General features: G+C 41.3%; 1 protein-coding gene across 2 annotated transcripts; it reads left to right on the forward strand.

Moving 5' to 3' along the window:
- Window positions 1-1,362: 1,362 nt before the first annotated feature.
- On the forward strand, window positions 1,363-22,489 carry LOC117669122 (apoptosis regulator BAX-like). Of its 2 annotated transcripts, none has more exons than XM_034423298.3 (6): window positions 1,363-1,698; window positions 8,443-8,491; window positions 9,770-9,937; window positions 14,958-15,093; window positions 15,245-15,349; window positions 17,552-22,489. In XM_034423298.3, the coding sequence occupies exons 1-6, from the start codon at window positions 1,641-1,643 to the stop codon at window positions 17,651-17,653; spliced, it is 618 nt and encodes a 205-aa protein (XP_034279189.1). In that variant the 5' UTR covers window positions 1,363-1,640; the 3' UTR covers window positions 17,654-22,489. The 2 variants fall into 2 exon arrangements, with proteins under 2 accessions (XP_034279189.1, XP_034279190.1); XM_034423299.3 differs by having other exon boundaries at window positions 1,404-2,026.

Genomic DNA, 22,489 nt, shown 5'->3' on the forward strand with positions numbered 1-22,489 from the left:
CCAGGAGACTGTGAGTTCTAGTCTTGCCTTGGACATGGAAGCCGGCTGGGTGACTTTGGGCCAGTGCTTCTCTCTGAGCCCAACCCACCTCATAGGGTGGTTGTGGGAAAAATAAGAGGAAGGCGAATTTATGTTTTAATAATACACGCGACATAAAAATCTAATAAATAGTTGCGATTCCTGCATTTCAAAGTATATCTAGTTTTTCACTTTGACTAAAGAGGTTTTTCCCTGCCTTGCCTTTCTATTTTAGCTCATTGAAGAATTCTTAAAACTGTTCACTTCAACACAACCATGATTAAGCTACTAGCCAACTGTATTTTGATGGGGTGTACAATACAGTTAGTCCTCAACATACAACCACAATTGGGCCCCAAATTTAGGTTGTTAAGTGAGAAATTCATTGTGGGTTTAGCACCATTTTACAATTTCTTGCCACATTTATTAAATGAACCACTGAGGAGGTTAAATTACTAACACTGTTGTTAAGTGGATCCAGTTTCCTCATTGACTTTGCTTGTCTGAAGGTTGCAAAAGGTGATGGCATAACCCCAAGACACTGCAACCGTCATAAATGTAAGACACTTGTGAAGCATCCAAATGTAAATCACACGACCACAGGGATGCTGCAACGATCATCAGTGTGAAAAATGGTCATAAGCAGGGGTAAAATCCAGCGGGTTCTGACAGGTTCTGGAGAACCGGTAGCGGAAATTTTGATTAGTTCGGAGAACCGGCAAATACCACCTCTGGCTGGCCCCAGAGTGGGATGGGAATGGAGATTTTGCAATATCCTTACCCCAGGAGTGGGGAGGGAATGGGGATTTTGCAGTATCCTTCCCCTGCCACACCCAGAGAACCGGTAGTAAAAAAAACACTTGGATTTCACCACTGGTCATAAATCACTTTTTTCATTGCCATTGTAACTTCGAAGTCACTAAGTGAACTGCTGTAATCTGAGGACTAACTATTGTGCGAATTCAATCCCGCCTGGTTAGTTTTTAGCCATTTTAGTCCAACCTTGGACGTTTACCCAAGAAGCAAATCTAACATTTTTAAAATTGAAGTTCATTTTGCTGCCCCCTATCGGCAGTGCCGGGGGATTAAAAAGTCTTTCTTCGAACGGGGCGGGGCCTCCTCCGCCTCGCACAATCCCTTACTTCGCATCGCACGATCGCTTTACTTTCGCCCCCTTCTTTTAGAAAGGAACGACGGCACCGGGGTCACGTGACCCGCAAAGTCGTGGACTGGGTGGGTGGAGATTATGCCCTTACATGCATTTGCTACGAAAACAGTTTTGCGCATGAGCTGACGGAACTTTCCGCGGTGGCATTTACCCGCCCAGCCTCCCTCCCCCCCCCCACACTTTCCCTCCTCTGCTCTTCAAGCCGGCAACCAGAGAAGAGGATGTCATGGCTTCAGCCCGCCTCTCCCTCTCTCGGGTGCCGCTGCATCGTCACGTGACCGGCAATGACCCTCTCCCATTCTCCGCGCTGCTTTTCTTCCCCCCCCTCTCCTCTCTCTCACTTTTTTTTTTTTATTATTATTATTCCTCCTGTCCCCCTGCCGGCCGCTGGATCACGTGACTCTATAAAGCGGGTTGCCGCCTTGAGTCGGGCACAGCTGAGTAGAGTGGAGCGATGGCGGCGGCAGCGGCGGGTCCCGGGAGGGAGCGGGAGCTCCCGCCTCGCATGGAGGGTGAGCGTGCCGGGGCTCCGGGAGCAGGGAAGGCGGGGCGCGGCTGCCGGGGCAGCCTGTCGGAGGCTGAACGCCAAAACACGCGCGAGCTGCCTCTCCGAAGACGAGGGCATGCCCGGGCATGAAGATTTCCATGGCTCCCTTCGCCCTTTAGCCTGAGCGCCTTGATGCTGCTCCTCTCCAGCCTAGCGCCTTCCTAAGGAGACCGACTCCCGACAGTCGCCGTCTCCACCCAGCGAGTCCCCCCATTGCCTCTGCTTGTCGGAGGGTTGTAGAAGGGCAGGGCCGTGGGCATGTTTTGTTTGTGTCCGTGCGACAACCCTGCCAGGTAGGTTCAAGTGGCGGGCAAAACAAAAAACAAAAACCCTCGGCTGCCTTTGGGCTTCTGCTGCTTCCTCCTCGGGGTGCTTTTCATCTATGGGAGGCTTTATTCTTGCTTGAGGGTGACTAAATCAGAATTAAGGATTTTTGAAACGACAATAGGGGAAACCTAGCTAGCAGGAGAGTTTTATTTAGCGCTCCAAAGATGCTGAGCCCGGATTCCGATGAGGATCTGCTTATTGATGATTTAGATTTCTAGAGCCACCCCACTCGAGAGCAACTTTGAATTCAAATTAAAAACAAAGCCACAATGCATTAACAATTCCGATGAGAATCTGTCAATTGACTATTTAGATTCCTAAAGCCACCCGACTGGAAAGCAACTCTGATTCAAATTGAAAACAAAATCACAGTACATCAATACACACACCTCCACCCCATGGAGGAGAAGGAGGAAGATATAGAAATAGATGTATTACCAAGAATAAATCCAAATTATTGCAAGATTTGGGGAAAAGCCCGTTTCAAAGACAGCAGAGTTGTCAGTATTCAAACCTCTGGGTGGGAGTGGGCGATGCCAGGGCAGATTTCAGGTGCTGCAACCGAGTTGGAAGTGTTTGAAAAGGTTCTTTGCACGGTCTTTTCTTGTTAAAATTGTTATAGTCACTATATTTCAAGTGGCTGGTGCACAAAGGAGCACAATAAGTTCCCGAAAATCAAAGCCACAACAGAACATTGAAACGTGAGATGGCGATGGATGCTAGCATAGCATCAAAGTAGAAACTGAAAATCTATATAAGGGCAGTGTCTTCAGGAAGTTAATTAAAATGTCACAAAATCGGCACGGAAACTTTTGAATTCTTAACAAATGAAATGAGGGAAAGCAAAAAAATGGTATTGTAGTGAAGCTATATTTCAGGTGTTTCTAGATGAGGATTTTATTGGGCTAAGCTTTCCGTTTCTTAAGTTGAATGTGCAAGTGCTCCAAATTTATTCCAACTGTAATACATCCATTTTTTAAAACTGTTATTTATGTCCCTCCCTCCCTCTCTCACACACAACACATACACAAATAATATCCAGTAATAAAGAGAAAGATGGAATAGCTGTGCAATGCTTTTTAATAGTAATGGGACTTTGCTCTTGATAAGTGTCCATCTCATAACCATAAGTTACAAATGTTCAGCTTCGGTTTTGCTTTTCACATAGATCTTTTGGAGTGAAGATTTAATATGTTTAAAGGATGATAGATTTGATTTAAAACACTAGTTTAAGAATAATTACTTTCTTGTACTTTGATATAGAAATATATTTTTCAGTACTTTGGTACTTTTTGATTCAGTTTCTGAAAAATAGAATTACTTTGGCATTTGATACACATGGTTGCCTTATCTGGAGATTCAAAAATTATTCTCAAGTGACTCTGGTGTGCTGTCTCAATAGGATTTAATTCCTACATTTTCTCCAGCAGAACTCAGAAATTTATTTTAAGAAACTGTACGCCCACCACCCCTTCTTCCTCTTGTCCAAGTCTCTTCCATTTCCCCTCCCTCCATCTTTGTCTTCTCAGTTTTACAAAGAGACATAAGAAAATGGTGTGTCTTGTCAAACAAGGTCAATTAATTGGTTACCATTAACCAATATGCTGATAAAATATAATTCAAAGTTCAAATGAATATTCATATTGATGTGTTTGAATTAAATAAGATCTCAATAACATTTTAAAATGTGATTTAACTAAGATCCTCATTTTTAAGAAAAACAGTTAATCCATCTTGATTGCCTGTTAAGATGATTTGATAATATACTTTGGTGGTAGTTCTGTTAATTTAGATCTTATAGTTTAGTACTTGACCTGTATTTGTTTATTTCTGCCTATGTTTCCAAATTTGAGAAAATAAAGAGAAAAAATATTCTCCATTTTTAGGCAAAACAACAGGGATCCTTTGGTAGGCAGAAATCAAAACCAGCAAAAATGATATTGAACTAAATTTTAGAAATGTATCAAATAATTTGCCACTGTATTTTTTTTACAATAAAATTCATTTCACCAAAACTGATATATGAATTGGGTTTGTTTTTCCCTAGCCATTGAGATGGGTGTTGTAGTTCTTGCTGTGGCCCTTTGTGTTTTTTATTTATTTTTTGTTATAACCTATATTGAATTTTTTTTTGTTACGGGTTTGTTTCTTTTGACTTTTAATTCTGTTAGCTGCCCAGAATCTCTGTTGAGAGATGGGCAGCCATGTAAATAAATGAATGGTCTTTACTATAGGTATTGGTGCTAACATGTATTAAATACCTAATTAATTCTTTAAAGGCCATGCTTAATCAGATTAAATAATAGTATTTCTAATTCATTTTTTATTTTTTTTGGCCACAGGAAAATAAAACAGAAATCTAAAAACTACTTAGGAGCCAGAGGATGTTGCTTAGGGAATTCTGGGAGTTGAAGTCCACACATCTTAAAAGTTGTCAAAATTCACAAACACTGCTAGATTATTGTTCAGAGGAATATTGCCTCTGGAAGTAGTTCTTTTTGGCTCTCTGGTTGATAATCATCTTATCAGATGTGCCTTTCGTAAATCTGTCTCATTACTTTATCAAAATCAAGTTAGTGATCATTACGTAAAGGACAAGTCTCTGCTTGTTAGCAACTTACAATCTAAATTTAGATCAGGAGGGTTGAAAAAGGCACAAGGTATAAATGTGAAAAAAAAACAGGAAGACATAACCTGCAGCATGTTTTATGAGGATCCAGGCACTAGAGATTGTATTGAAATTTCAGAAAAATTCAGTTTTACTCCGGTGTAAAACATACATTTTTAATTGGCGCATTTTTGCGGGGTGAATGGGAGGCAAGGATGTATTACTCTGTCAGGCAAAGATTCTTTCTAGATCAGATTCTTTGCTGATCATGGGGAAGTGTTGACAGAATAGAAAACATGGGAGGTAGGAACATGTATGTGCAAAGACTCAAGAATACAAACAAATGTTAAGGGAAAAAATGGCTAAGTAAGTTCTGAACTTTTTGTGAACCTGGCATCACTGCTAACTTATATATCTACTTTAGCCATGCGGAGCATATTTTAAAAACAGGTTTTGGTTTCACGTTGCTCTAACAACAAAGGCATTTTCTCATACAAATTAATAATAAATATATGTACAAGTAGGCCTCAACTTAACAATTGGCCGCTTAGTGACTGTTCTGAATTATGATGGACCTCCCTGGGGCTACTTACAATTCAAAATTCCAATGGCCATCTCTCCCCCCCTCCCCCAGCATGGTCATGTAATCATATTTTGAGTGCTCAGTAACTGGCCCTCATCAACATCCATTTGCAGTGTCCCGTGGTCACATGACTACGATTTAATGTGTTTTTTTGACAGAAACCACCATTTACTTTCAATTTTCCAGACTCACGTAACAATCATGGTAATTCACTTAATGATTGGTGCAAAAAAGGTTGTAAAATTGGCCATGGTCACCAGCAAACAGCATGATTTGCAACCATAATTCCAGGCTAAATCAAGGATAAAGCTCTGCATAAAGCTCTAAGAAACTCTTAAGTCAAACCATTTTTACATTATGGCTGGAAGGCAGCTTTGCCGTCTTCCGGTCACCCTGACATCTGTGTGAGCCAGGTAGAAGAATGTTGAAGTTAGAGATGAATTATTTCTGGCTGAGTGTTTTAGATCCTTGGTCTCTTTATTAGTTCTATGGAGAGACCAAAAATAATGAACTGATACTTGAAACGATCACATGGAATATGCTGCTAGGTAAATAATTAGTCATGATGAGACTGTCTTGAAAGGAAATGGGTGGCACGTCAAAGAAATGAAAAAGGAAATTGGCTTATTTGTTAGAACTGATGAAGGAAGAATTTGATTTTCTTTATCAACTTTTATTGACATTTGCAACGGGTAAATTTCGGGCTGTGGTAAAGGGGTTTCTCGATTAAAAGATGAGTCAACCATGTTGACATGAGTAAGAGTGTACAAAGGTTCACATGCTACTCCGTAAGTTTGTTTTTTAGTTTCTGTTCATCATTCCCTTAGTTTCGATTCATCAGTCATCAGTTCCATCCCCTTGGACACTGCAAGATCCACTACCCCATGTCCGGTAGATGAAAACCACCAGGGAAGATTAAGAAACCACTCTATGTAATGCATAACCTGTTCCATTGACCAGAAGCTCTTACTCTCAGGTTCTTCCTAATGTCTAATCTGTATCTACATCCCTGGAAGATTCATCCCATTAGCTTTGCTTTACCCTCCAGAGCAAGGGAGAATCGTCCTAACCCTAACCCTCTACAACAGGAGTGTCAAACTCAAGGCCTGTGGGCCAGATCCCGCCCACAGGGTATTTAGATCTGGCCCGTGGGGCCACCCTAGAAACAGCAAAGACCGGCCTGTGGTGCCTCTTCCAGCGAAAACAGAGCTTGGGTGGGTTATGCTCCAATTTCTGCTGGCAGAGCGCTCGGGCCACCACAGGCACTCCCAACACGAGTTGACGTTGAGCTGGCCACCCCCCCTGGCCACACAACCCCAGCCCCCCCGCCCCCGAAGATCAAACACAACCCTGATGTGGCCCTCAATGAAATTGAGTTTGACACCCCTGCTCTACAACAACCCTTCGGTCATTTTGGAAAGGTATGACAACCCTTCAGATATTTAAAGATGGCTATCATGCCCGTTCTCAATCTTTTCTTCTCCAACCTAAACATGCTTAGTTCTTTTAACCATTCCTCATAGGATTAATTTGTTTTCCAGATCTTTCATCATCCTGATAGTTCTTCTCTAGACTTGTTTCTGTTTATCAAGTGTAGCACTCAGCACAATACTCTGAGGCCTGACCAAGGCAGAGCAGAAAGGACAATTACTTCCTGTGATCTGGACTCTACGCTCCTCTTGAAGCTCTTCAAGAGATTGTTGAAGCTCTTCAAGAGATTGTTGGCCTTCTTTTCAGTTGCATTACCCTATTGCAGGGGTGGGCAATTATGGCCCCTTTACGACTTGTGGACTTCATTTCCCAGAATTCCTGAGCCAACCATGCTGGCACAGGAATTCTGGGAAATGAAGTCCACAAGTCGTAAAGGGGCCATCATTGTCCACCCCTGCCCTATTGGAATAGGTTGAGCTTGTGATTCATTAGTACATCTAAGTACTTCTTACAAGTGCCGCTTCTGAACCAGATTTATCCTATCTTGTACACACGTCTCTCGTTTTCCTTACCTAGTTACCTTTCCCCCTATAGGTAGACCATGGCTTACTACAGTTCATTTAGTGACCGTCCAAAGGGCACTGAAAAAGTGACTTATGACTCTTTTTCATACTTACGACCATTGCAGCATCCCCATGGTCACATGATCACAATTCAGATGCTTAGCAATTGGCTCGTATTTATGATGGTTGCAATGTCCTAGAGTCATGAAATCTCTTTTTGTGACCTTCTGACAAGCAAAGTCAATGGGGAAGCCAGATTCATTTAATAACTGTGTTAACTAACTTAACAATTGTACTGATTCACTTAATAACTGTCGTAACAACTGTCTCACTTAGCAAGATATGTTTTGGGCTCAAATGTTCGTAAGTCGAGGACTACCTGTACTTATTTTTAATCTACTTGTTCTTGCCTGCTATTCTAGCCTAAGTCTTTTTGAATTTTTCCCCGGTCCTCCCTAATATTAGGTTTGTTTTGGCTTATCTTGTTAAACAACTCAAGCTGTTGCCATTTATTAGGCATGTCATAACAAAACATATAAACATATAATAACGGCACGTGGCCCATAGTGCAGTCAATTGATTTCTGCCATTTGCTGAGCAAGATGTGATGACAGACCGTAATAGGGATTAGATGAGTCATAGAGAATGGAAATTCTTTATATCCTGGGAGTGGGATTCCGGTACAAGGAGTCCTCAACCGCAGTTGAGCCCAGAATTTCCATTATTAAATGAGGCAGTTGTTAAGTGAGTTATGTTTCATTTTATGACCTTTTTGTTGTGGTTGTTAAGCAAATCATTATAGTTGTTAAGTGAATTGGGCAGTCATTAAGTGAATGTGACTTCCCCCATTGACTTTGCTTGTCTGAAGCTGCCTAGGAAGCACATGACAATCCCAGGACCCTGCAACCATCTTAAATGTACACCGGTTCCCAAGCACCTGAAGTTTGATCGTGTGATTGTGGGGAGGCTGCAACGGTCATAAGTCTGAGAACTGGTCACAAGTCACTTTTTTATCGTTCCATTCTGATTTTGAATAGTCATTAAACAAAAATAATTGTAAATCAAGAACTACCTGTAGTTCAATGATGTGAAGCAGGATGTTGAGCTGGGCAGAGCTTAGATCTTAATTAACTTGACTCTTTTGATCCTAGAGACCTTTTCTTCTCCTCATAGCTCATGTGCTTTTGTCCCTTTCAGGCACAAGTTCAGATCAAATCCTTCAGACAGGAACCATTCTTCTCAAAAGGTGAGTTCTATATCTTCAGCAAATATCTAGACCAGGGTTCCTCAGCCTTGATGAGATTAAAGAGCTGTGGAATTCTGGGAGTTGATGTTGCTAAGGTTGAGAAGCTAAGATTGAGAGGTACTACCGTGTTTCCCTGAAAATAAGACGTGTCCTGAAAATAAGGCCAATCGGACTTTTCAGGACATGTGATAATATATGCCACCCCCACAAAATAAGTCCCCCCATCACCAACTACGTGCCCCACTCGCCCCGCGGGGCATGACGGGACTCCTGCCCCTTGCTTAGCAACCCGCCCCCTTTAGGGTGCAATTTGGGGGTGGTAGCTGAGGTGGGCAAGAAGTGTCTCGCTTCTCCCCCATCTCACCTGCCAGAAACGAGCCTTTGTGATACTCGTCGCGCCGCCGCTGCCGCCTCGTAGAGCAGGACTCTGCAAGGCTTGTGCCGTTGCATGCAGGAACTGCAGTACAGCCGCGAGGTTTGACATACTGGCACAGCCGCAAGCAGCAGAACACCAGCTGTGCCGGTATGATGAAGCTCGTGGCAGTGCTGCAGTTCATGCATGCAACGGCACAAGCCTTGCAGAGTCCTGCTCCACGAGGAAGCAGCGGTGGCGGAACACGTCAGGGCAGTGGCCAATGCGAAGAATGGGGAGGGGAGGCGACGACAGCAACAGGACATCCAGTCCCACGCTTACTGCCTCCTGCACCCCCAAAATAATAAGGAACACCTCCCCCCCCCCGATAATAAGGCCAAGTCCTTATTTGGGGGGGTCAAAAGAAAATAAGACCCTGTCTTATTTTCGGGGAAACACGGTATTCTAGAGGCATATAGTTCAGGGGTGAAATCCAGCAGGTTCTGACAGGTTCTGGAGAACTGGTAGCGGAAATTTTGAGCAGTTCGGAGAACTGGCAAATACCACCTCTAGCTGGCCCCAGAGTAGGGTAGGAATGGAGATTTTGCAGTATCCTTCCCCCAGGAGTGGGGTGGGAATGGAGATTTTGCAGTATCCTCCCAGGAGTGGGGTGGGATTGGAGATTTTGCAGTATCCTTCCCCTGCCACGTCCACCAAGCCACGCCATGCCCGTCAAGCCACGCCCACAGAACCAGTAGTAAAAAAGTTTGGATTTTGCCACTAATATAGTTCCCCTCTTGGACGAACTAAGCCAAAACTTTGAGCTGTTGATTCTTCTGCAAAGACCTGCCGTGACAGAGCTGGTTGAGATCTCGGGCTGAAAATTCTCGTATGATTTATTTTATCTTATTGGGATCCTGTTTCAGCTTTATCAGGGATCGGGTACAGTGCTGTGGAGATTCGGAACGCATTGAGGTGACCATGGCAGAGCTTAACAATCCAGAGGCTCAGGCTTGTAACTCCAATACCAAATCACTAAGTGACTGCCTGCGCCGGATTGGAGATGAGCTGGATGGAAACACGGAGCTGCAGAGGTAACGTGATCAAATTTCAGTGTTTGTTGCACCACCACTATAGCCATTATTTCTTTTTTAGAAGATCTAAATTGTTATTTGCAGTCCCATTATTCATGAACACTTCTAAACAATAACAGTTGGTTGTGGGGGAGAGAGAACTTTTTTTTTTTTTAATTTGATTTATATGCCGCCCTTCTCCGGAGACTCAGGGCGGCTTACAATGCGTTAAGCAATAGCCTTCTTACTTTTGTATATTTATACAAAGTCAGCTTATTGCCCCCACAATCTGGGTCCTCATTTAACCTACCTTAGAAAGGATGGAAGGCTGAGTCAACCTTGAGCCTGGCGAGATTCGAACCTGCAGTAATTGCAGGCAGCTGGTGTTAATCACAATGCTTTTAGTCTGCTGAGCCACCAGGCTCTTTGACTTTGACTTACAATGCAGTAGAGCCCCAGAATTTCCATTGTACATCATAAATTGAGGCACCCATCTGGCCGACCCAATTTTATGATATATTTTGTAGTAGTAGTAGCAGCCCATTGTCCATTTTTTAAAATTATTAGATACATTATCCATAATGGGCAGATTTTGCCAGAAACTGGAAGTAAAATATTGGAGGTGGTTACCTTTTGAGAACTGTATGCAACAAAATTTCATTTTAATGTATGCCGATTAGTATACATTGAAAGTGACAATAAAGTTATATTGTCTCTCTCTCTCCCTCTCCCTCCCTCTCCAGCAAAATGCACATGTGCGCGCCGCACACACAGAGTAAATCATGGTCACATGACCATAGGAAGCTGCAAATAGTCATAAATGTGAGCCAGTTACCAAGCGCCCAAAATATAATCATATGGCTCCTGGGTGTGTCTGTGCTGCCATTGGAACTTTGAAATCCAGGTCATAAGTACCTTTTGGAGGACAGTATAGCTTCGAACAGTTGCTAAGTCATAAGTCAAGGAATACCTGTCGTATAAAATCCCCAAAGTTCAGATATATAGCTGCTATTAGTCTTCTGCCTAATAGAAGTAAGCTTTGCATTCATATAGTTATTGCTTTTCTGTCTGCTGTTAATCCGTTTGACACCTCTGTGTAATCCTGAACTGATTAAATCAATCAATCAGTTTTATTTATATTTAAGTACTGCAGTTTGCAGAGCATTACACAGTAAAAATTAAATACTATATAATTGGCTATATCAGTTGTTCAAATGCTATGTAAATTGTTTTTTTTTTAATTGAAAAGTTTTACAGAAAAAAAAATAATTTTCCCCCCCATGTTCCCCCCACCCTTTCCCTCCCCTCATCCCACCCTCCCCCCCAGACTTCCCAGAGCAAAATACAAGGTATTTCATTTAACAATCATAAACTAGATTAACCTACTTATCCTTAGACTATTAACTCCCCCCCTGAAACCTTAACTCCACTATAGATAACATAATACTTCTAATACTTAACGTTCATTCATAAGCTATTTGATATTTTCTTTTCTGATACTTATTTCGAATATAATCAATCCATCTTCTCCATTCCGATATGTCTCTTTCTTGTGTATAGTCCTTCAGGTATGCTGAGATTTTCGCCATTTCTGCTAAGTTCGTTACTTTCAGTATCCACTCTTCAATAGTAGGCAAAGAGTCCTTCTTCCAATATTGCACTACCAACAGCCTAGCTGCTGATATTAAGTTCAAAATCAAATTAGTCTCTGATACTGTACAATCCGTCGTTATACCCAACAGGAACAATTGAGGAGTAAATTTCAACCTTCTTTTCAGAATATTCTACATCACCCACCAAATTTTTATCCAAAATGCCTTGATTTTCTTACAGGTCCACCATATATGATAATACATTACATTCACATCTCCAGCATAGCTTGCAAATTCGAGTACATACATGATAATTTTTTAGGATCTAAGTGCCATCTATAAAACATTTTATAAAAATTCTCTCTCAAATTTTGTGCTTGCGTAAATTTAACATTTCTGACCCAAATCTTTTCCCATGTTTCCATCATCACTGGTTCCTGAAAATTTTGTGCCCATTTTATCATACAATCCTTAACCAATTCCGTTTCGGAATCTATTTCCAATAATGCATTATACAACCTTTTAATATGCATCTGACTTTGATCTCTAATCTGTTTCACCAGATTTTCCTAATTTTGCATAACACCATTTTTTTGATCTTCCCTCCATCTAGCTTGAAGCTGACCATACTGAAACCAAGTATAAATTATCCCTTCTTCTTTTAATTCATCTAAAGATTTCAGTTGCAACTTACCCCTTTCCAAAAGAAGAAGCTCTTTATAAGTAATCACCTCTATTTTTTGCTCTATACTTATATTTTCTATTGCATGTCTGGGGTTCTTGAAGTTTATAAGTTGATCGGGTCAGTCGTTGTGCTTTCGGCTCTCCCTTCTTAGGTGGTTCCAAGGTTGGGGTAAACCCCCAAGATCCAAATCTTCTTCCATGATAATTCCTCCAGCTGCAACCTCCGCATAAGTTTGTATCTCCTTTCCATCGTTTTCTTGTTGTATCATCTCCATTTTCTTCCTTCCCCCACCTGGTGAGGGTGGGTATCCAGCCTTTAAAACATTTACATAAAAATCTTTCGCCTTCCAGACTGTGTTTAACCGGTATCTTTCTCCATTATAAGTCACTCTTAGACCAGTTGGAACGTCCCATCTGAATGCCACTTGTTGATTTCTCAGCTCATTTATCAAAAAGCCAAAGTCTTTTCTACTTCTCAGCATCTTTGGAGGAATCTCTTTCAAAACTACCACCTCTTGCCCAGCCACCTGAACTTTATTCTTGTAGGAAGCTTGTAAAATATCATTTCTGATCCTCCTGGTTGTAAAATAAATCACCACATCTCTTGGCAGCTGTCTTTGTCTTGCCAGCCAGGAGTTAACCCTGTAAATTTTATCAATTTGGCTTGCCACATCTTCTGGTCTTTCTTTAATTATCTCTGCAATAGCATCGGCACAAATATCTTTTAAATTTTCTTTGCTGTTTTCTTTCAGGCCTCTCAATCTCAAAGCAAATTCCATGGATCGGTATTGTAAGATTACCAGTTCATCATCCAATTTCTCTGTTTTGGTCATTACATCTCCCATTTTGCTATCCAAATTTAAATTGGCTTCATTAATTCCTTCCACTTTCCCATCAAACTGGATAACAAGTTTTGACAATCCTGATAACAGCATAAACAATATCATCTCTTATTTCATCGTGTTTTTCTGCAACCACTTCTTTAATTGATCTTATATCCTCCACAACTTTCTTTAATTTCCCTTCCACAAGTACTGTTAAATTATTCATTGCTGTGGCTTGATTATTCATAGCTTCTTTTATTGCTGTTGCTTGATTATTCATGGCTTCTTTCATAAACTCTTTAAAATCATTGAGAGCAGCCTCCTGACTCTGTGAATCAGCCGGAAGTTGTGCTTTCTGTGTCACCACTGACACAACTGGAGAACCTCCCCCTCCTTTAACAACTCCTGGTTTCACTTGTTTAGAAGCCTTTCCCCCCCCCCCTTTTAAAAAGATATTTTTTTCTCTTTTTTTTCCCCAAAGCGACAAAGTCCCTTAAAAAACTATAAAATGTTTGTAATTTATAGTCTCTAATTTATCAGGCAAGATAGTTTTTTTTTCTCCACAAGCTCTCACTTTCCAGCAGTTAATAAGCAGCTAATCCACTCTCCCAGTGCAAAGTTCTCAATAAGCACTTTCGTTTCTGGCTTTCACTTTCAAAACCATAACAAAGACGCCATCTTCAGCCTCCAGCTCAATGAAATTCAGTTTGAAACAAAGTAACTCCGGAGTTAAGTTCTGTACTTTTAAAGCTTGTTCTCCTGTTTCCGCTCTGCCTGTGCTCGTAATCAGTCACTCACTCAGGATCGGATCGCGGCTTCTCGCTCTGCTTTCGCAGGTCATCCCGGCTTCGGAGCTTCTTGGCGGACTGACTGGGGAGCTCTCACCCTCCAAGCCCCTGGAAATATTCCAGAGGACTTTTGGGGAGCTCTAATCTCACCCACCGGCTCTCCTCTCCTTCTTTTCCCGAAGGGGAGGTTTTTCAGCCGCCAGACAGCCAATTTACGCTGTCAAAGCGGCTTTTACGAAGACACAGGGCTGGCGGTCTGAGGAAACCGTCCACGAAGCCTGCGGTGCCAACCGGAAGTCTCTAAATGCTGTGTAAATTGTTACAGAACATTGTAGTCTGAACAAATCCTATACAGAGTACAGATATGCTTGGACAATTTTTAAAATAATTATATTAATAATTTTTGGTAGGAGCCCCCAAGCCAAAACTAATGCCATGTGAATTGCTCTGGATTGAGTGTTGCAAGGCAGAGGTACCAGAACTAGGAATAGTATGTATCTATTTAATATTGCCAATTTGATGCTAAGTGAGCCTGGGAGTTCCTTAGAGGAAATTTGACTTAATTGGATAATGCAATTTGTAATCTACCTGATTCTTCACATACAGAGCTTTTATTGGAAGTGAATTGTAGTCCCAGTACTTTAGGAAGGTGTCTGGGTGGCAAAAGCGAGATGGCAAAAGAGAGCCAGTTTGGTCTAGTGGCTAAGGCACCAGGTTAGAAAGCAGGAAACTATGAATTCAAGTTCCGTCTTAGCCATGAAAGCCGGCTGGGTGACTTTGGCCCAGTCACTCTCTCTTAGCCCAACCCACAGCACAGGGTTCATGTGGGGAAAATAAGAGGAGGATGGTGTTTTGGATATGTTCACTGCTTTGAGTTATTTGTGAAAATAATGAAGGCAGGTTACAAATAAATGAATAAATAAATAAAAGCTGCCTATTTCTGTTCAGCTTGACAACTCTCTCACTCTGCTTCCAGATCTAGTGAATTTTTTACAAATGACTTCAAAGAGCTTAGCTTTAGAGGTGGCCAAAATTTAACTCTGCATGGATCATTTTAAAAAACTGCATTGTATTAGGTTCACTGAGCTTATCCCAATATTTGACTGTCTCTAATTTAGACTGTTGGGGTTTTTTTTTTTGCTGCACCCTACAGGATGATAGAACAAGTTCAGATGTATCCCCCCAAGGAAGTTTTCTTTCGAGTGGCTGCTGAGATGTTCTCGGACGGTGCTTTTAACTGGGGCCGTGTGGTGGCATTGTTTTATTTTGCATGCAAGTTGGTCCTAAAAGTAAGTATGTCATTTCTAGTCTTCCCCTTTTTCATACACCCTTCCCAGTTGCTGTTCATTTCTGGCTTCCTTTTTCATGGACATCTCCCCATCTTGGCTGTTTTTAATAACTAACTTTTTTTTCTTTCTCGGTTTTGTCATTTTTCAACAGGTAGTGTGCAGTAAATTACCAGAGCTCCTAAGGACTGTCATCAGCTGGACTATGGAATATATCCAGGAACATGTCCTGTCCTGGATCCAAGCCCAGGGAGGATGGGTGAGTTTACTTACTAGATTTTTTTTATCCCAGCTTTATTACTTTATAAGTAACTCAAGGTGGCAAATATACATAATACTACTTCCTCCTCCTATTTTCCCCACAACAACCTTTTGAGATGGGTTGGGCTGAGAGAAAGTGATTGCACAAATTCACCGAGTCAGCTTTCATGCCTAAAACAGGACTAGAACTCACAGTCTCCTGGTGGCTGGCCCAAAGTCACCCAGCCAACTTTCCTGCCTAAGGTGGGACTAGAACTCAGAGACTCCTGGTTTCTAGGCCAGCACCTTAAACCCTATACCAAGCTGGCTCTCATTTACAGTGTAAATGTCATTTAAAGTCATTTAGAGTTTACAGGGACTTTACATTGACTTCCTTCAGATTAGAAAACCTTTATCAAAGATGTAAGCAGATTTCAGTTTTTTAATACCAAAATTCCAGGGCCCACAAACTAAAGCTTTGTGCAGTATAGTTAATTCTGAGCACAAGCATATATTGAGATGAGTTTGCTTGGCCCATTAAAACTCTATGTTTTAGTAATCCACAGTTCTGAGTGTGTACAGTACACTAAACCATATACTATGGCTTTAAAAATGATTGAATTAGCAATAGCATTTAGCCTTATATACCGCTTCATAGTGCTTTTACAGCCCTCTCTAAGCAGTTTACAGAGTCATCATATTGCCCCCAACAATCTGGGTCCTGAATTCCTACAGACTAAGTTAAAACCAGACAAATCACATGGTGGTTTAGTATGTGGTGAGAACTGGTCATATTGATCTTAGTAGTTCACTCAGGGACAGAGGCTGTCAAGTAATTAAATTCCTTTTTATATTTAACAATAACAAAAAAAGAGGAAAAATGTGAAGTGAGAAGTATTCTTAAAGCTCCTCTCTTCTTACTACCTCCTTTATGTGTTTTCTCCCAGCTGAACAATTCCTGAACATTTCTTGAGTTTACGCCATCCCAAAATTTTCAGCCGTCATGGATTTTTGTTTAAAAACTTTCTTTCCCCATAACCATACAGTAGCTGGGAAACAAAGAGAGCCTGTGTGGTTCAGGGGTTGGGTTGATTCTGACAGGGGTGGGGGCAGTGGTGAAATGTAAAATTTGTTATTACCGGTTTTGTGGGCATGTCTTGGTGGGGGGAGTGTAATATGACTGCGTGGGCATGGCCAACTTTTTTCTTTTTTTTTACTTTTAAAACCATTTTTTCTACAACCTCTTCATCTGAAGAGGTTGTAAAAAAAATGCTTTTAAAGCCTCTGACGATCCCAGCTGACTTGCCTGATCGGCAGAGGCTTTTTTTCCTTTTAAAAACATTTTTTCTATAACCTCTTCGGTGGAAGAGGTTGTTGAAAAAATGCTTTTAAAAGCTCTGATGATCCCAGCTGAGCTGTGCGATCATCAGAGGCTTTTCTTTTTTTTTTTACTTTTAAAAGCATTTTTTTGGCCAAAGAGGTTGTAGTAAAAATGCTTTTTTTAAAAAAAAAAAAAGCCTCTGATGATTGCGCGGCTCAGCTGAGCAATGGAGGGGGCAGGGATTTTTGCTACCGGTTCTCTGAACTACCCACCTCCATCGCTATCGGATCGGGTGATCTGGTCCGAACCGGGAGCATTTCACCCCTGGCTGGTGGGGGGGTCTTGACAAATGAAGACCACTATTGCTGGATGTTTTGGAGGTGCTCTGTCTCAGCCCAGTCTCCTCCACAAAACCACTGTGAAGATAGAAACGCAGTGATGTGGGCTTTCATGGGGCAACTGTAAACATGATGTTTTTATCTTGATGCTTGTACAGGTAATCCTCAATTTATGAATGTAATGGAGCCTGACCCTAAAAAGGCCAATCCAATTTTCAGCCTTTTTTCATTTGCGCAGTCATTAAGTGAATACCACAGTCATCAAATGAACCGATAGTTTGCTATGGGGCCTTTTTGCCCAAAAGTGGAAGTAAATGAGAATTTTCAGCCTTGCGGTCACATACCTGTAGGAACACTTCAAATGGCCATCAAAGTGATCCGGTTGCCTGAAATGCAGTCGCATGACTTGTGGCTGTCAGAACTTCGAAACCAGGTTGTCAGTACGTTTTTGAAGGTCCATCATAAGCCACAGGTCATAAGATGAGGATTATCTGTATTGCTGTAATGTTTCACCATAAGATGTCTTTCTGTTCTCGCTCCCTTTGTTGTTTGTCCCTTCCAGGAAGGCCTCCTCTCCTTTTTTGGCACCCCCACTTGGCAAACCATTGCTGTCTTTGCTGCAGGGGTCTTGACTGCCTCACTGACCTTCTGGAAGATGTCTTAATCCTCAGCCTCCTCCTCCTCAAAGAGGACCTTTTCCTTACAAGAACAAGTGGAGGAGGGGCAGGTTCCCCCCCCCCACCATTTCCTAACCAAGAAAGAAAACGTTTTAGGATTCCTTTTCAGACCTGTGATTTTTAAAACAAATGCTGTTGCTCATATTTGGTGCCTTTTTTTCAAAAAAGGTACACACTTTTTTGTTTTGATGAGTGTGTACTTCTTGCTTGCTTTTTCCAATCAATCAGCCTCTTGGACTTAGAGGTCCGAAGACATTAAGATTCTACAGTTTTGAAACAATGACGGGGAACAAGGTTAAAGGATGGCAGTGATTTGTTCTCTCTGCCAACAACTTGCAAATGACTGCTAAATGTTTATACTGATTTTTGGAAGATTAATCCCAGATTTCTTCTGCCAGCAGTCAGAGCAGTGCATTTGTCCAGCATCCTCAGATTAGATGTTTTCTAAGGGATCCGTGCAAACAAGTTTTGATACTTTATGTTTTCCTTTCCTCGAACAGAAACTGAATTTTGGCAATATCCTGAGAGAAAACCAAGTTCTCTCCTTATTAAACTTCGAATAAATTACATTTCTGCTGGTAAATCTTTTTTTTAAAAAAAAAAAAACCAACAACAACAGGTCACTGATCTGGTCACAATCAAAGTAGAGGAAACATTTGCAACTATTGATGTGTACAGGACTTTTTGAGCTGACTTTTTACACAGGAACTGTATTGCTGGAAAATGAGAATTTGGAAGCCATCCTTCGTTCTGCCAGATCTGTGTTTTTCTGTAGAAATGCTCTGAGGGACACTAAATAGAAACATGTTCTAATCTAAATGGGTCTGTCCCCAGTCCAAACAAACAGAAGGTGAGAAAAATGCTTTATAAAAGCAACATGTCTCCAGGTGGAACACAGAAGGCATCACAAGATTGAGACGAAATGACTGGAAGATTCCCTTCCCTTTACTGCTTCATTCTGTCCTCATAGAAAATAACTTTTCACTTGCCTTGGAGATCTGAGTCAAGAAATGGAGAAGAGAGAATGCAAAGGGCTTCTGATCTATTTATTCTACAAGAATTTTTTTTCATTGCTCGCTTCTTCTCCGTTTCTATATTTTACCTCAGCCTTCCCCAATCTTGTGATCTCCGGAGGTTTCTCAAATAATATTCTGGTTGGGAATTCTGGAAGTTGCATTCTTAATCGATTTAGAAGGGGCCAAGTTAAGGAAACCTGTTGACTCGAATCACCCTTGGGGTTTCTTTAGTCTTTAGACTCGGCCAAATAAAAAAGAAATCTCCAGGAAATCCAGCAAATCATACTCTCTTCTACCATGTCCTAGTACTTTGTATCTCATTATAGCTGTGATAACGGTTGAGACATTTGGCTGCATGTGACTATTGTGGGGTTGTTTGCTTTTTTGGCTACATTACTTCTTTATTTTCATGTGTGCAATGATAAACATTGTGACTGCAGATCTATGTGCAAAAGATGGAGTGTCTGCATATATGCCCACAAAGTATGCCCACATATTGATATCCATCTTGAATTATGGATTTCACGTTGATATTTATTGATGTGCAGGAAATATTTATCATTCTCAGATCAGGAATAGAAACGTGATCCTCCAGATCAATGGTTAAATGCCTATGGAGAGTCTCAGTCATCCATGTCATAGTTTGCCCAACGATGGGACAACTGTGGGACTCCAGGTCAATGTTTCTCAATCTCGGCAATTTAAAGACATGTGGACTTCAGCTTCCAGAATTCCCCAACCAGAATTCTGGGAATTGAAGTCTACACTTCTTCAAGTTGCCACAGTTGAGAAACACTGCTCAAGATGCTGCTGAATTAAAAATCCCAACTGCCTCAGCCTCCATGGGTGTTGTTGGGAAATTGTGCTTCAGCAGCCTCTAATGAGGAGGCCACATATTCCCACCCCTGCTTTGAACTTTTCCCAAAAGTGTTTACACTCACTTTTATCTTCCAGTTGATCAATGGATAATCAAAATGTGTCTTTACACTTCTGTACAATGTTTGCCTTCCAAATGAATCTTTTCAAGCTATATTGAACCAGGGGTGTGGGTGGGCCAAATAATATATTGTTGAACTATTTGACCAAGAGTTAGGGTACTGAAATTGTTGTGGTGTATCAAGCGAAGTGAGAAACGCCAAAAAAAAAAAATAATAATAATCAGCAATCCCAGTTCTATTGTTTATTCGGTGACTTGGTCATCAGTTTTCCCTGTTGCTGTCACGACATCTTTGTTGTTTTAGCTTTCAGGAATGAAAGATGGCATACCTAGCTCTGGTATCCTACATTGGGTTAGACCAGTGATGGGGAACTATGGCATTTTTATGACTGGTGGACTCCAGAATTCTGATTGTTAAAATCCACAAGTCATAAAGGAGCCATAATTCCCCACCTCGGCCTTAGACTATTGGTGTCTTTCGCACAACTTAGTCCTAGCCCTGTTTGTATGATGCCCTGAGCAAGTAATCTCTGCTAGTGAGGGAGCACGTGTGCCAATTTGCACCCCCTAAAAAAAAAACCAGCTCACTATGTTCTTCACTCACCATAAATTGTCTGGTGCTGTACTTTCAAATCGTGGACTTCCTGGTCAAAGAAAGCCAAGGTATAACCATTGAGAACTTCCAGATGGTTCCATCCATCAGAGATCTGAGGTTTTTTTTTTGGTTTGTTTTTTTTTTAAAAAAAAAAAGCTGGCACATGGGGTTTAAACTGCCCCCCTCCCCCACTGCCACTTGTGGCTTACTTTTCAGCATGTTTTGTGAACAAAGCCAACATAAGCTATCATATGATAGTGCTAGGACCGCCAAATCTGTCAGACATTGATAGGTGGCAACCCTCAAGTAGGAGTCAGGGAATTCTTCCAGATCATTCTTAGTTGCAAAGAAATGGTTGTTGCAAATGTGGTAGAGGATTTTTAAGGAGGTGGTTATCCAGTTCTAGAAACCTGGTTTTTCTCCATCCTCTTGCCAATTCTAAGTGGGGTATCCCTGTCAGACTTCCTGATACAGTTGTACATTCTTCTCTCTGTTGTTGTGCTCAGTTTATACAGTATAATGGCAGCGCATCAAGCTAGGCTAACATCTGAGATCTATTTAGTTATCTTTTGTAGATTTAGCCAGCGAATGACCCTTCTATTCATCCAAGCACATTGGTTCAGCTGGATGCTACAAGTTGCGGCTGGAGAAATGAAATGAGAGATAAGGTTTAGGGGCAATGAATGCAGTGGAGGCAGGAGTGGGTCAATATGAATTAATTGTACTTGAATAATTATATTGGGGAGGGATTTTGTTACCTCAGGGGGTTGGGTTAGGGAGGGAATGAATTGCCATTAAGGGTTGGGTTTAGGTAGACTGGACAAATTCCATTTTTCTCAGAAGGGCCAGAAGCAGAACAATACATAAAAAAACATGGGTTTGTGAACGCTGAGGCTTCTGTTGTAATTCTTTAAAGTATTTTGGGGTGCTGTGGATTTTCATAATATAATAATTTTGGAATTGTGAAGTAAAAGAGTCCAGGAGTGTGAATTTACTGGACTAGGGGTGGGTTGGATTGGGTTTATCTAGGTCTTTGGCTTACTTTTTGTAGTGCTTTGATATTTCAAGCTGTGAGGGTTTTTTTCTTTTAAGATCTCTGGCTCTTTGAGGAGGTGTGGCTTATAGATAGCATGGCTGTGTTTTATGGCATTAGTTTGGGATTAGCAGCAACAATGCTGTGGGAATTTTGGCCAGTTGGCTATTAATTGTCAATTGAGGTTCAGTTATGCCTAAATCTGTGCTGTGTCACCCTGGATTTGTACCTTCATATGGATGATGCTTTGTTTTTGTTCAGATGCTTATTTTGTATCATGCTTCCCTTCCCCAAATATATGGGGGGCCCTTGTCATTGCATCAGCATGTTCAATTTTTCTTTTGCCACCCAGTGGTAAAAATACACGCATCTTGCACATGGGCAAGTAGCCAATATGAAGCAAGTAGCAGCTACCAATAATCCTGGGTGGATTGCCTCTGGGCGTCCACCTTTCTTAGACAACAGTCTTCATGGATGGGCAAGTTCCAGAGGAACTGTTCATAGGACGCCCTCCTGCTCCATATCCCCTCAACTCAGCACAGGGCCCCTGTGCTACATCAATAGACTGCTGAGATGAAGAGTAAGTCTTGGCCAAAAGTTCCTGTTCCAAAGCTCTAAGGTTAGCCAGAGGTAGTGTTGATGGTTGCTCAGCCAGCTTAAGTTTTTCATCCTTTCCATCGGATTCAGATCATTTATTTGTTCAGAAGGCAATGAAGGAAGGAAACAATATTTGAAACTGTCAGCCGTGTGGGCAATTTAGACAGAATATTATTCTCTTAGCTGGCCTCAGTCTGGTATCTTTGCCTGCTTAATCATATATCCTAACAAACTGTCATGTTTTTAATCAGGAATTAAATTCTTGAATTATGCATATTTCTGGGGTTTGACATAAACCGCAAGAGGTCTGCAGGCCTGAGACACAGTGGCTGACATGGGAGTAGCTGTGCCTCTTAAGGGTGGAATCCAGTCACATCTGATTGTAAAGCCAACGTTAACATGCACCCAGGTTAGCTGTTCTACTGTTCAAGTTTATTCATGTCTGTATTTTCTATGCAATTGACCCTTCCCTTACTTAGGCAATAGTTTCTACACTTTTTTTAACAAAAAAGTTTTTTTGAAAACTACCTTACCATTTTATAATTTTTTTAAAAAATGTTTGATTCATCTCTAATCTGTCAATTGAAGTTACAATGGATTTTTTTTTGTTAGTGTGGAAATTAAAAATGAAAAAAAAAAATCTAA

This window comes from Pantherophis guttatus, chromosome 4, assembly GCF_059756535.1.
Source record: "Pantherophis guttatus breed Tessera chromosome 4, ASM5975653v1, whole genome shotgun sequence".
Lineage (NCBI taxonomy): Eukaryota > Metazoa > Chordata > Lepidosauria > Squamata > Colubridae > Pantherophis > Pantherophis guttatus.